We start from the raw sequence: 15,033 nt of genomic DNA on the forward strand, positions 1-15,033 counted from the left end.
ACTAAAGATACATTTTTTGCACTCTCATCTAGATTTTTTCCACCGAACTGCGGAGCAGTGAGCGACGAGCACGGTGAGCGATTTCACCAGGACATTGCAACAATGGAGAAACGCTACCAGGGCAAATGGAGCCCATCAATGCTTGCAGACTATTGCTGGACAGTGACAAGAGATGCTCCATTTAATGAATACAAGAGACAAGCCAAGAAGCGCCGAGTAGACACTGAATAGGACTAAACTCTGTACATAATAGTTTTTTGCCTTTTGTTTCATAATACATTTTATTTATATAACCCTTTTGCTGATTTTTAAAGTGTTACATAAACAGGACAGGTGAAATATCATGTAAAGCAACCATAAACACATGAAAAGACCTAGGTTTACAATTTATGATTAAAACTCTACTATCTACACAATATACATAGACATAAAATGTAAAAACTTAAATATCTTAGAAACAGTAGCCAATCAGTTGTTTTAATTGTCATATTTGAATTCAGCACATCAAAATACATAATAAATAGCACATTTTATCTCTGAAGCAGACGACTTCTCAAAAATTGTAGACCAGTGTATCCAGCTTTGCATCTTCTTTCCATTAGACCCAGGTGGAGCAGCTTCCTAGAGGTGGTCCCTTGAGTGTGTTGTGGCTGGTGTCCATGTGGGGAAGCACGCACCACCATTGCCTAGGCTAGCACTAAACAGAGGTGAATCTGGCACCACATTCACTGCATGGAAAAATGCAGACTTGCATTCTAGCCCTTCCATTTCTTCTCCATGTAGCTCACAATAACACTTCATCCTTTGCTAGCCACAGACTGACCATGGAGGAACTAATGGCATTGGCTCTCCGATCCTCTCCAGGTTGGCCACCTCCATGCTGAATGTGCTAAGGATATCACAGTGACTTTGAAATCTAATGTTCCTGTCACCTTCAAAATGCACACGGTTAAGTGTAAGGTGTCCAGAATCACCTTCCAGCATCCTGCGGACCAGGTCCCTGACTGGGATGACCGGCTGCATACTGTCAAGTGGGTGGATGCTCTGAGGAGCCTGACGACCACGCGCCCGACAAAGAGGAAGGTAAGAATGAGATTATAAGAGCAAGTGAAACAAACACAATAGCATTTGGAGCCATCCGTGTAAAGCCTAAAGACAAAGGGTCACATTCACTGCTGACTAAGCAGCTCCAGCTGCTCTGCACAGAAGTTTAAGAGCCAGGGTGATGAACCATCGGAACAAGCTACCAAGGGAAGAGGTGGATTCTCCAGTCCAGACTGGAGGCCTTTCTGTAAATAGGTATTAGCCTAGTGGTGCAGTGGGCTAGTGAGCACAGTGCATGGGCAGCTGGGTGGAATGCTGTGGCCTCCGTTATAACGGAGGTCAGACTAGATGATCTAATGGTCCATTTTGTCCTTAAAATGTCTTAGTCTGATTTCAGTCAGGAGGGAATTAGACCCTACAGGTTGCTTGTGGAAGAATGACCCTACTTCCCCATTGTGTGTTTCCGTTACCCTGCCTGTACTTTGAAGTGAGCACTTTCCACATTTTAACAGCTGAGATTTCCCTCCTGAAATCATTACCGTGTGCAGGGTTGTATTATACAAGTGTTAGCATGTAGCTTCATTAGCTGTGTAGCAGCTCAGCTCAGGCATCCATAGAAGTATTTTCTTCAAGAACTCTCTCTTTATAGCTTTTATCAGGTCAAAACAAAAAACAGTTGGTGATGAATGTTTCAAAGTTTTGGAAGGTTGAATGGCCTAGAAGCCGAATCTTTTCTTTATCCATAAGAAGTAGCAGTGCCTCCAGGCCTTTCCAATCGATTTCCCTCCACCCTGATCCAGACACGTTTGTCCTCACCTGGAGTGGAAAGGAAATTCAGTCTCATTTACTCCCAGCCATGATCTGGAGTAAAACACCCACTGCTAAGGAAAAAGGGAAAGTCAGTCTCTACGTTCATTCAGCCATGGGCTTCTTTACCCAAGTGTCTGCAGTGGTGGGACCGCTGTATTAACAAGGGGTGGGAGCATGTGATATCGGTCATTCAGGCCTGGGCTCCTTTCTGCTTCTTCACCAACTCTGATCTGCAGACACCATTTCCTCGACCCCTCTGCTGAGATACAGAGTTGAGGGGCAGCCACCGCATAGTGCTCCCACGGACAGTTCTCCCTGTCATCTGGGTGCTATCTGTTTGCTCCAGAACCAGGGGCACTGGAACAATTTGTACAGTGGGGGTGCTGAGAGCCATTGAACCCAACTGTAAACCCTGGATATGATGGAAACCACTTCAAGTCAGGGGGTGCTGCAGCACCCCTAGTTCCAGCACCTATGTCCAGATAATCAGTGGCAAAGGAATGGGTATCAGAAGGAAAGTTCAGGATGGTTGTGTCTGAATGGCCCTCGCAGTTTTGATGGTGGTACCAAGTCTGGCTCTGGAGACTTGAGGGGCTCGAGTGCTTAGTCAGGTTACTGTTGTTTTTCTCGTTTCTGTCTGAAGGTGATAGAGACAGACCCCGAACCCACCCACACTGTTCTGGAAGACAGCAGCCGAGAGCTAGAACTTCGAATCAGTGCCATTGTTGATTACACCCAGTTCAAGCTAGAAGCTAACTTGGTGCAGTTCAAGGAGACCTTGCTCTTCCAGACCAGGGTGTTCAAGTGAGTAACTGAGATTTCACAGGGATAACTCAGAAAAACTGGTTCTTCTTCAAGCAATGTCCCTGCGGGTGCTCCACTTCAGGTATTGGTGCGTCCCGGCGCCGTTAATCAGAGATTTTCGGTAGCAGTGTGTGTCTGGGTACCGCGTGCACAGTAGTCATCTTGCGGTACCATTAGTGCCTCATCTAGCACGTGCGCCATCCGACCCCCTCAGTTCCTTCTCAGTCGTCCTCGGCCTGAGACGGAGCTCTGTGGCAGTGTCCCAACATCTTTTGCTCAATCTTAATACATTAAATTAGATTGTTTAGTAGAGTTTAGTAGAGTTCAGTAGTGCAGTTCGTATTGGAGTACCTACTTAGCATGTAAGTAAAAAAAAAACACCTTTTATTTTTTACGTTAGCTTCTTCCGAAGCAGGAAACCTATCCCCACTACAAAAGGCCTGGTTCCCCAGGATTTAAGAGATGCGGCTCATGCTGCGAAGCAATGTCCGTCTCTGATGGGCACTCCTTCTGTGTCCGTTGCCTCGGGGAGTTGCACATCCCTCCGAAGTGCGCTCGCTGTAGCAACCTAAAAGCGAGAACCAGGCGTGACAGAAACCTATGCCTAAAGCTGATCCTGATGGAAAAATCACTTCAGCCAGCCTCTGACACAGGAGAGAAAACCTCTCCTTCTGGTGGCTCCCCAGGCACAGCCTCAACTAACGAGAGCACCCAGTCCTCCAAAAATACGCAGAAAGAGCCGCAACCTCCCCACATAGAGAGAGACAGAAAAAGAAGCGGTCTCCAACCAGGTCGCTGTCCTTGGTGCTGACCTCCATACAGGTGAGCACCTTTGAGGCATTAGGCACTTCCAGCCCCATTCACACCAGGACCTCTGCCAAGCCCCACTGCAAGGAGAAGGAGTTGAGGCGTAAACATGTCTCCCCCTCAATGACACCAACCACTCCAGTGAGAGACATGGTGCCAAGGCCCTCACCAGTGGCCATGCCCCGATCCCTGGCACCAACAAGTACATTGGCACCAAGCTACAGACCCAAGACAATACATAAGCCATCGTCACAGACAACCAGTACCATCTAAATCAACAGCATCGACACCAACGGCACAAACTGATGGCACCCAAGCAATTCTGACAACATAAAGACATTGCTGTCTCAGAGTTGCAGTCACCCCCGTTCAGCCCCAACGATTCTCCTGAACGTACTAATATACAGCAAATGATATCGCTTATCACCCCACCTATATTGAGCAATGAAGACAATGATTGAGATGAAAGTCTCTTTTCAGCTCAACACTCTTCACCCCCTGAATGAAGGCAACTTTGGGAACCCATGAGACTCAAAATCCAGTACAGACAAGACGTACAACCTTGGTATGGGCAGCCATGGATGTGCCCACCTATGCCCTTCCCCTTGCAATGGATCCCTAGGGACCCTTGAGCGGCATAGAGGGCTCATCATACCAGACCATCGACTCCAACCGGGGCAAAATCTGGTCACCCCCACCATTCCCTAGCTAGGAGACTTCAGAGGTACTGGAGGACACAGGAGAAGAGAGAGAAGGTCAGAGGTCACATCACTTGCACACAGTTCATCATTATCCCCAGATAAAGCCATAATGCCACCACCCTCTACCACAGCTGATGACTTCAAACAATTTCAAGAACTGTTTAAACAAGTAGCCATCAGTCAAGATATCCCACTGGAGATGGTTCAGGATAAAACAGCATAAATTGTTACAAATCCTCCACACATATTCATCCTCCAAGATAGCTCTCCCGATAAATGATGCCATCATGGAACGGGCGGAGATGATTTGGCAAACACTGGTGATGGTACCACCAAAGTGCAAAAGGGTGGACAGAAAATATTATATCCCCACCAAGGGGATGGATTTCCTGTTCTCCCACCCACAACCCAACTCTCTAGTGGTCAAAGCCGCAAATCAACGCGCCAAAGAGCCTCAATCCAGGTCCACCCCTCGGGTCAAGGACCACAAAAGGCTCGACCTCCTCGGTTGAAAAAAGTGTACTCCTCAGCGACACTACGTAAAGTTGCCAACTTTCACGCTGTAAATAAGCAACCCGGATTTCAAAATAAGCCAAAAAACAAACTAATCCCATGTCAAAACAAGGCCAAAACAAGCCAATCCCTAAAAGAACCCCAACACTCTGTGACGGGATCCCCGGGGTGCAGTCTGGGACTGTGGGACCACTGTGCCCCCCTGAACTCTCTCTAGCCTGGGCTGTCTCTTACAATGCCTTGCTAGGGACCAGCAGCAAACCCCTCCAGGCACTGTGATCACTCCGCACAACCGCATGTGGAGCCCCACACCCAGATAGATTGCATGAATGCTCCCAGAGCCATCAGAGCCAAATCCCCCCACCAGCTCCCAGCACCGTACCCCAGGAATATACCGTCTTGCACTGCTCAAGATCAGCAATGCAGATTTATTAATTAGTTCCCCACTTCATCAATGTAAAGTGGACATACACCAGCCTTTGCAAAACATGAGCAGATTTGCCACACACTTCATACAAACTCACTGGTAAAGATAAACAGTAAAACAAATTTATTGACTACAAAAGATAGATTTTAAGTGATATTAAGTAATAGGCAAAAAATTAGAGTTAGTTATCAAAAGAAAACAAAATATAAGCACTCAGTCTAAACTCAACCCTATTAGACTGGGCAACATCTAGATTAAGCAGTTTTTCTCACCCCACTGGATATTACAGTTCATAGTACACAGATTTCACTCTTGAAATCTGGGCCAGTCCCCTCAGTTGGAGACTTCAGAGTGTCCTTGTTGCTTGCAGTGTAGATAGGTGAAGGAGAAAGGCCAAGCATGGGCCGGGCCCCCTGTGTTTGGTTTTATACCCTCCATCCATGTGCTTGGAAAACACAAGTCCAGGCATGTCTGGGGGCATTGCTGAGTCTCCAGGCAAGGTTGAGCAATTCCCCTGGCCTCATGCAGGTGAGTCATTGAATAGTAGCTCCCTTGCTGGACAATGGTTGTTGATGGGTTGTTTGACACCCCCTTGGGCGTTGGTTACTTTCCTTGCTGGTGCCTCTGAGGAGCTAATATCTGGCTGAACCAGGCAAGAACCAGGAACTTCAAATTGTTTAAAGCACAATCCACATGCACGTCATGTCGCCCCACGTGCGGGTCACCACGCACAGGCACACAGGCGACGCAGCAGCTGGAGCCAAATGCCAATCACCATTCAAGCTTTTTGATTGGCTGGGCCTGGGGGCGGGGCAGGGCCGGGAGCCAATAAAAAAAAGAAGCAAACAGTTACAAGCTACTTTAAAAGCCCTAGCAAGCCCAAAAACTAGCCAACACTAGCCAACTCAGCCTAAAACAAGCCCAATTTCTGTTTATTTTCCGTGGGTTTGGACACACAAACATTGCCCACAACAAAGACAGTACACACTACAAAGAAACAGACAGCAACTACAGTGCTAGAGAACACCTCAAACTCAGCCCTCAACATCTCAACTGGCTTCCTCCAAATAACAGTTTTGAATATTTGGTCTGCGGTCTGAACGACCTCCCCCACTATAAAGCGTCAATACCATGTTTCTTTGACCATCGACTACGCCCATTTTACCAAGTCTGGGCATCGCTAACAATGGATCAGTGGGTGGTGGAAATCGTAAGATTGGGCCATGCCATCCCCTTTCTCTCCCACCCCTCTACCTCAGCCCCTTCCCAGTCACTCTTAAGGGCCCCTTTTCATGAGCACCTTTTAAGACAGGAAGTGAACCATCTTCTACAGTTAGGTGCCATGGAGCAAGCTCTCCCACAACACAGAGGGAAGGGTTTTTACTCCCACTATTTCTTGACCCAGAAGAAAATTGGTGTCTGGAGACCCATCCTGGATCTCAGAAAGCTCAACAAATTTCTACAAACCCAAAGATTCAAGATGGTCACACTGGCCACAATAATACCAGTGCTAGACAGCGGGAACTGGTTTTCAGTCCTCGACCTACAAGATGCATATTTTCACATCATCATACACACCCCTCATAGATGGTTTCTACAGTTCACAGTGTGGGGTGATCACTGTCTATACAGACTACCTTTCGGCCTCTCCACCTCACCAAGAATCTTTCCCAAAACCCTTGCAGTAGTGGCGGCACACATACAGAAACAAGGGATAATGATTTTCCCATATGTAGATGATTGTCTACTGAAAGGCCTGACTCGAGAAGAAGTGATAAACATTGTGCAGAAGACTATCACACGCTCCCAGAATCTAGGGTTACAAATAAATGAACAAAATCAATCCTACTTCCAGTACAACAACTGGACTTCATCGGGGCACACCTTGACTCCACACAGGTCAGAGTATCATTACCTGAACAGATTTGTAACATTGACCGGCCTCATCTAAGTAGTCAACAACAGCCCTCAAACATCAGCACGAACCTGCTTACAACTATTAAGTCACATGATGGCCACAGTATTTGTGGTAAGACATGCAAGACTTCATATGTGCTTCCCACAAGGCTGGCTGAGCTTAGTATACATCCCCAGCAAACACAGCCTGAACAAGAGACTAACAGCACCACCAAAAGTCTTGGTCTCCTTACAATGGTGGACAAAACCAGAGAATGTGTGCATGGGGATCCCCTTTCAGCAGGATCCACCATCAATAATAATCACGACGGATGCTTCACTGAGAGGCTGGGGAGCCCACCTGAACCAACTCACTGTTCAAGGCAGGTAGTCAGCAGTGGAAACCTGACTACACATCAGTCTACTAGAGCTACGTGCAGTACGCAGTGCCCGCAGGCACTTCCTACCAGGGATAAAGAACCAGTCAGTGGATAATGACCAACAATATAACATGCATGTTCTATATCAGTCACCAAGGAGGAGCTCACTCCTTGTCGTTATGCACCGAGGCCATGAAACTGTGGAACTGGTGCATACAACACAAAGTAAACATCTTTGCCTCCTATCTCCCCAGATGCCAGAACATGACAGTTTTCCCAGGAACATGAATGGGAAATAACTGAATCCTACAGTCAATATTTCAATGATTGGGCTTCCCCCCATCAACCTGTTTCCATCATCACTAAACCACAAGCGCCCACTTTTTTGCTCAAGATCAGGACTGGGACCCCAGTCACTGGGGGATGTCTTCCTCATCACATGGGACGCATCACTCATGTATGCATTCCCATCGATCCCACTGATCTCACGAGTGATACAGAAGATACGTGCTGACAAGACCCACATTGTACTAATAGTCCCAATGTGGCCCAGGCAGATCTGGTATCTTTTCCTGAGGCGCATGGCAGTATGTGCCCCATGAACTCTTCCACTGCAGTAAGGACTCTACAGTAGAGAAGGAACTGAGGGGGTCGGGTGACGCGTGCACTAGAAGAGGCGCCAATGGCGCCACGAGATGACTACTGCGCATGTGCGACTCAGATAGACACTGCTACTGAAAATCTCCGCTCAACAGTGCTGGGACGCACCAACACCTGAAGTGGAGCACCCACAGGGCCACATCTCAGTTACTGCGCAGGGTGAGTAACCATCTCTTCTACCAGTGAAGGAAGTGGTATTACAGAGCCAGGGCCAACTCACTCCAGAGTACTACTAAGCTACAGGTGTTAGTGCTCTTCTTCCCAACCCCCTGGGACAGTGGGCGGCTCAGTGCTCTTACATTAGCCTGCGATGTCCCTAGACGGGAGCTTCCGGGAAGTAGTTTAGTTTGTTTGCTGTTGTTTCCGACAGCTGATAAGCACCAGAAGGCCGAAGAGTTACTACTGCTTGTGCCAGGGCTCTGGGTGCCTGTCAGACGTCTCTGTCCCAAGGGTGGCCATGGCACTGTCTTCTCGAGCCCAGACATTATCCCACGTCCTGGCCAGAGCCCAGTTCTGGTATTTACGTTCTGCCTCCCAGCTCCCTCCTTTGCACTGGAGGAATCGTCCTTGATCCCATTCTGCCTCACAGAGCCTGGTGTCACTGAAATAAACAAAGCAAGGTGCTGTGCAGTATTGCTGACACCAGATAGTTGCCACGCTCCTCCCGAGAACTGACTACATTTATTTTGGTCCATAGAGTGGCTCCTGTACCAGTCAGGGCCCAAGCCTACAAGCCATTTATGTTCAGAACTCCCGCTGGAGTGATTCTTACCCTAACTACACTGCCAGCATTCAGCCCAAATTTCTACACAGTCCTAAAAACAGGCCTTATTTCACTGATGGCGAATGCCAAAGTTACCAGACGTGTAACAGGTTTGTCAGTTGCAAGACGCAGAAGTAGAAATCCTTCTGCTGTCACAAGCTGCCAGTGCCAGCCCCTCCGGTATACTGTGGGGTGGTGCTAGGGATTCCCCCGGCCCCTCACTCCAGGCAGGCAGGATACACTGTAGAACCATCTGCTGAAATGTGTGGGCCACATTCTGCTCCCCTTCCACAAGCTGAACAGCACTTGTGGACCCCTTCCAATTGATGCCACGGCTTGCAGAGCAAAGCGCTACTCAGCGTGCGTTAGGGTGTCAGAACCTGACCCTAGATGATTTTTTCAGTGCTCGCTGAGCCCTTCTGTGAGATACGTCATTTCTTCTCCCTTTGCAGGTTCCAGCTGTCCAATAAGGGGAATGTGGCGCTGGAGTTCTCCTGGAAGGTGGTCATGGAGGACAGCAGAAGGGCAGTCAACTTTACTGAAGAACCGTTGCCATGTTGTCCTGAAGGTATAGCAATCAGCCCTCCCTCCCCCCGACCTGGCGCTCCCCGCAGCAGCTTCCTCCTGTAACCCAGAGGGGCTTTACAGCCTTCAGGCCCTGAGAGCTCAGGGAGCAGACTGGGCCTCTTTGCCTGAGGCACCAACACAGCAGAGTTCTGAAGGTGACATCATAACACTGCTCCCTTCCCCATCATCCTGAAGCAAGTGGCTTCTTTCAGGTTTGGATAAAGAGTTATTGCTTTCTTTCCCGCTCCCCCGCCTTCAGAGTGCCCAGAACTAGTATGGCAGAGCTGCTGGGCACTGTGGAAAGGTCAGAGAGGTCAGCCACACGTTGGGAGTGGGGGGTCAGGAACTGAAAAGGGAGCATGGGGGGAGTCCTGTTGGAGAGTCTCAGGGTAATGGAATCAAGGTCACTGTAGGGTGACCAGGTGTCCAGTTTTCGACTGGAACACCCGGTCGAAAAGGGGCCCTGGCGGCGCCGGTCAGCACTGCCAACCGGGCTGTTAAAAGTCTGGTCGGCAGTGCTGCAGTGCTAAGGCAGGCTAGTCCCTACCTTCCCTGGCTGGCACCGCGCTGCGCCCCGGAATCGGCCAGCAGGTCCAGCTCCTAGGCAGGGGGGCCACAGGGCTCCACGTGCTGCCCCGAGCACTGGCTCCACACTGGGGGCGGGAGTTGGTGTCTATGGATGCGAGCGGCGCGTGGAGCCTCCTGGCCCCCAGCCTAGGACCCCGACCTGCTGGCTGCTTTTGGGGCGCAGCGCAGCATGGTGCCAGGACAGGCAGGGAGCCTGCCTTAGTCCCCCACTCGCCCCACTGTGCCACTGACTGGGACCCGCCCGAGGTAAGTCCATGCCCCAACCCCAAGCCCCAACCCCCTGCTCCAGCCCTGAGCCCCCCCAAACCCAGAGCCCTCTCCTGCACCCCAAACCCCTCATCTCCAGCCCTACCCCAGAGCCTGCATCCCCAGCCTAGAGCCCTGACCCCCCCCCCGCACCCCAATCCCCTGCCCCAGCCCAGAGATCCCCCACGCCCCAAACCCCTCATCCCCGGCCCCACCCCAGAGCCATCACCCTCTCCTGCACCACAACCCCCTGCCTCAACCTTCAGCCCCCTCCCACAGTCCAAATCCCTCAGCCTACCCCCCAGCCTGGAGCCCCCTCCTGCACCCCAAACCCCTCATCCCCAGCCGGAGCCTTCACACCCTCCTGCACCCCAACTCCCTGCCCCAGCCCGGAGCCCCCTCCCACATCCTGGATTCTGAGTCATCACTCAGCATTTCACGACACAGATATGGAATCGTAGAATCGTAGGACTGGAAGGGATCTCGAAAGGTCTTCTTGTCCAGTCCCCTGCACATTATCTTTCTGGGTACTGAAGTTTAGCTGACTGGTCTGTAATTCCCCAGGTTGTCCTTAGTCCCCTTTTTATAGCTTGGCACTATATTTGCCCTTTTCCAGACCTCTGAAATCTCTCCCGTCTTCCATGACTTTTCAAAGATAATCACTAATGGCTCAGACATCTCCTTAGTCAGCCCCTTGAGTATCCTAGGATGTATTTCATCATGCTCTGATGACTTGAAAATATCTAACTTGTCTAATTTCAGAGTAACAGCCGTGTTAGTCTGTATCCGCAAAAAGAAGAACAGGAGTACTTGTGGCACCTTAGAGACTAACAAATTTATATATGCATCCGAAGAAGTGGGCTGTAGTCCACGAAAGCTTATGCTCTAATAAATTTGTTAGTCTCTAAGGTGCCACAAGTACTCCTGTTCTTCTTTTTGCGGATACAGACTAACACGGCTGTTACTCTGAAATTAGACAAGTATATATATATATATATATATATGCATCCGAAGAAGTGGGCTGTAGTCCACAAAAGCTTATGCTCTAATAAATTTGTTAGTCTCTAAGGTGCCACAAGTACTCCTGTTCTTCTTTTAACTTGTCTAAGTAATTTTTAACTTAGTCTTTCCCTATTTTAGCCTCTGATCCTACCTCATTTTCACTGGTATTCACTATGTTAGACGTCCAATCACTACTAACCTTTTTGGTGAAAACTGAAACAAAAAAGTCATTTAGCACTTCTGCCATTTCCACATTTTCTGAAATTGTTCCTCCCCCCACACTCACATTGATGAATTATTGTTTTCACCCCTCTTAGACCCTGATTCAACAAGGCCCCTAAGCATGTGCATAACTTCAAACACAGACATGCTTAATATTATGCACACGCTTAATAGCCTTGTTGAACTGGGGCCATAATATAGACATATTTTGCAAGCAGGAGGAAAAGTATTTGTAATTAAAGCTGCATTTTTGTTTTTAAGATGGTCTCATATGTGTAGCAGCAGGGTCTGTTCAATTATGTGATGCTCTCTTCCAACATGGCCTAGCCTGCTCTCTCTGAGGCAGGAGGGTGCTTTGCTAAATGCTTCTGTGCATCTTTAACATGTCTGCAGCTGCTGTGCAGCATATTATGCAGCCAGCTACCAAAAGGGGGAGAAGGACAAGGACCAGACTTTTTATGAGTAAAACTAACACCAGCAGTTAAATTAGCTAGGATGGAATGACGCACTCTCAATCCTCATGCCTCAAGGCATAAACTCATCACCAGATGGGTCAGGAAGGAAATTCTCCCACAGTGTAACATATAAATTGGTGTACTGAAGGAATTTAACATCTGGCAATGGCCATGCCCTGAGTCAGGGGCTCTGGACAATTGGGCTATTCCATTATGCCCCTGCTTTGTGGTTTGATGGCTGTAGCTGGCTGTGGAAGCTTGATTAACAGAGGAAGAGAAGACCAGACACTGCAATATGCGCCAGTGCTGTTCCTTGATCACTTAATGTCTGCCTACCTTTTCAGCTGAAAGCACATACACACAATGAGTCACATTCTGCCCTGCTAACCAGGCATGGATGTAAATGGGGGCATGATATGGCCCTTATAGGTACTTACATAGCCTTGGTCACAGTGTCTCTGGGCACCGCGTTCAGACCAGCATGATGGGGTGTCTTTCAGCATTTTGATTTCATGCCCTTGTATAGAACTTTTCTAGGTCTTTTTCAGCATATGAGGAGTTAGTAAGAGGCAGTGCAGAAGTGATGACATGAAGCTACATTACACCTTTCACTAACCCTGGTTGGAATCATCCTTGGAAAGGGCTTGTGAAGGGGGATAGCCTTTGTGTGGTCTTTAAACCAAATCCCCTCGGCCTTCTGTCCATCGTACTGAATCAGGGGGTCTGGGCTCAGAACAAGAGGTTTCATCCTCAAAGACAAATCCAGTGAAACTGACTTAACCACCCATTCCTTAACACAGGAGAGTTCCCATCTGCCACATCTGCTGCCTCCACCAAAATACCATGCAGTCGACCCGCTAGCCAGCTAGGCAGTGTTCTGGAGAGTGTCTCATCCTTCCTGTATGCTCTTGCTGCTCTCCCACCATTCTCCATGGAACCCAGCAGTGGCCTCATCCCAGCCGGGAAGAAGCAGCAGTTCCTGTTGAAATTCTCCCCACTGGAAGTGGGAGAATTTGAGGGCCGCCTGCTCTGCAGGTAGGAAGCACTCGGGGTGGATTGCATCTTGCAAGACAAGTGCTAATAACAGGGAATCATTGTCCAAAGTACTTTGGTGTAAATGGGATTTGGTGCTCCCTGAAATGGATGGGCCGACAATGCAGTCGAGGAAAGGTGGGGCATCAAAAACCTACTGCTTTGTTTAGGCCCAGCTTGGAAGCCATCAGCCCTGGGACCAAACCTGTGCCATCCCTTAGGATCCCTTAGGCTGTTTAGTTCTGGAGGGGAGGTGATCAGGGATGAAATAGAATCATAGAAGATTAGGGTTGGAAGAGACCTCAGGAGGTCATTTAGTCCAACCCCCTGGTCAAAGCAGGACCAACCCCAACTAAATCATCCCAGTCGGGCCTTAAAAACCTCTAAGGATGGAGATTCCACTACTTCCCTAGGTAACCCATTCCAGTGCTTCGCCACCCTCCTAGTGAAATAGTTTTTCCTAATATCCAACCTAGACCTTCCCCACTGCAACTTGAGACTATTACTCCTTGTTCTGTCATCTGGTACCACTGAGAACAGTCTAGATCCATCCTCTTTGGAACCCCCTTTCAGGTAGTTGAAGGCTGCTATCAAATCCCCCCTCACTCTTCTCTTCTGCAGACAAAATAAGCCCAGTTCCCTCAGCCTCTCCTCATAAGTCATGTGCCCCAGCCCCCTTATCATTTTCATTGCCCTCCACTGGACTCTCTCCAATTTGTCCACATCCTTTCTGTAGTGTGGGGCCCAAAACTGGACACAGCACTCCAGATGTGGCCTCACCAATGCTGAACAGAGGGGAATGATCACATCCCTCGATCTGCTGGCAATGTTCCTACTTATACAGAGCAAAATGCCATTAGCCTTCTTGGCAACTGTCGACTCATATCCAGCTTCTCGTCCACTGTAATCCCCAAGTCCTTTTCTGCAGAACTGCTCCTTAGCCAGTCGGTCCCCAGCCTGTAGCGGTGCATGGGATTCTTCCTTCCTACGTGCAGGACTCTGCACTTGTCCTTGTTGAACCTCATCAGATTTCTTTTAGCCCAATCCTCTAATTTGTCTAGGTCACTCTGGACCTTATCCCTATCCTCCAGTTATCTACCTCTCCCCCCAGTTTAGTGTCATCCGCAAACTTGCTGAGGATGCAATCCAGGCCATCATCCAGATCATTAATGAAGATTTTGAACAAAACCGGCCCCAGGACCGACCCCTGTGGCACTCTGCTTGATACCGGCTGCCAACTAGACATCAAGCCGTTGATCACTACCCGTTGAACCCGACGATCTAGCCAGCTTTCCACCCACCTTATAGTCCATTCATCCAATCCATACTTCTTAACTTGATGGCAAGAATACTGTGGGAGACCATATCAAAAGCTTTGCTAAAGTCAAGGTATATCATGTCCACCGCTTTCTCCATATTCACAGAGCCAGTTATCTAATCATAGAAGGCAATCAGGTTGGTCAGGTATGACTGGGTTTGTGATAACCGGGAGAACCGTATGGTGACTTGCCTGCCTGGTGCAAAGGTTGGAGATCTCTCGAGGCATCTAGATAGACTTGTGTGTAGTGCTGGGGAGGAGCCAGTGATCATGGTACATGAAGGTACCAATGACCTAGGGAAGGGTAGGAGAGACGTCCTGGAGGCCAAATTTCCTAGGCTGCTAGGGAAGAGACTGAAATCCAGAACCTCTATGGTGGCATTCTCAGAAATGCTTCCAGTTCCACGCACAGGTCCAGGTAGGCAAGCAGAGCTTCAGAGTCTCAATGCGTGGATGAGATGATGGTGTAGAGAGGAGGGATTTTGATTTATTGGGAACTGAGGAAACTTTTGGGATGGGGGGAGCCTATACAGGAAGGATGGGCTCCACTTAAACCAAAGTGGATCCAGATTGCTGGCACGAAACATTAAAAAGGTTGCAGAGCAGTTTTTAAACTAAGAGATGGGGAAAGCCGATTGCTGCAGAGGAGCACGTGGATCGGCCAGAGACTTCTCTTAGGGGAGAGTCTAATGATAGAGAATCTCCAGGTTCTAGTCAGGAGCAGAGGATGGAGGAGGATAATGTAAGGGCCAGATCAGATGAGAAACATTCACATAAAAAAAGAATCTGACACATCAG

At 48.8% G+C, this 15,033-nt stretch overlaps 1 protein-coding gene across 2 annotated transcripts in view; it reads left to right on the forward strand.

The window, feature by feature from the left end:
- HYDIN (HYDIN axonemal central pair apparatus protein) overlaps positions 1–15,033 on the forward strand; it is a 446,593-nt gene that overhangs the window by 384,414 nt on the left and 47,146 nt on the right. For both annotated transcript variants that reach the window (XM_065567801.1, XM_065567802.1), the window contains 4 exons: positions 865–1,083; positions 2,498–2,658; positions 9,258–9,373; positions 12,686–12,920. In XM_065567801.1, coding sequence (XP_065423873.1) covers positions 865–1,083; positions 2,498–2,658; positions 9,258–9,373; positions 12,686–12,920 — 731 coding nt within the window. The remainder of the gene's footprint in view (positions 1–864; positions 1,084–2,497; positions 2,659–9,257; positions 9,374–12,685; positions 12,921–15,033) is intronic.

The sequence above is a fragment of the Chrysemys picta genome, chromosome 14, assembly GCF_011386835.1.
Source record: "Chrysemys picta bellii isolate R12L10 chromosome 14, ASM1138683v2, whole genome shotgun sequence".
NCBI lineage: Eukaryota > Metazoa > Chordata > Testudines > Emydidae > Chrysemys > Chrysemys picta.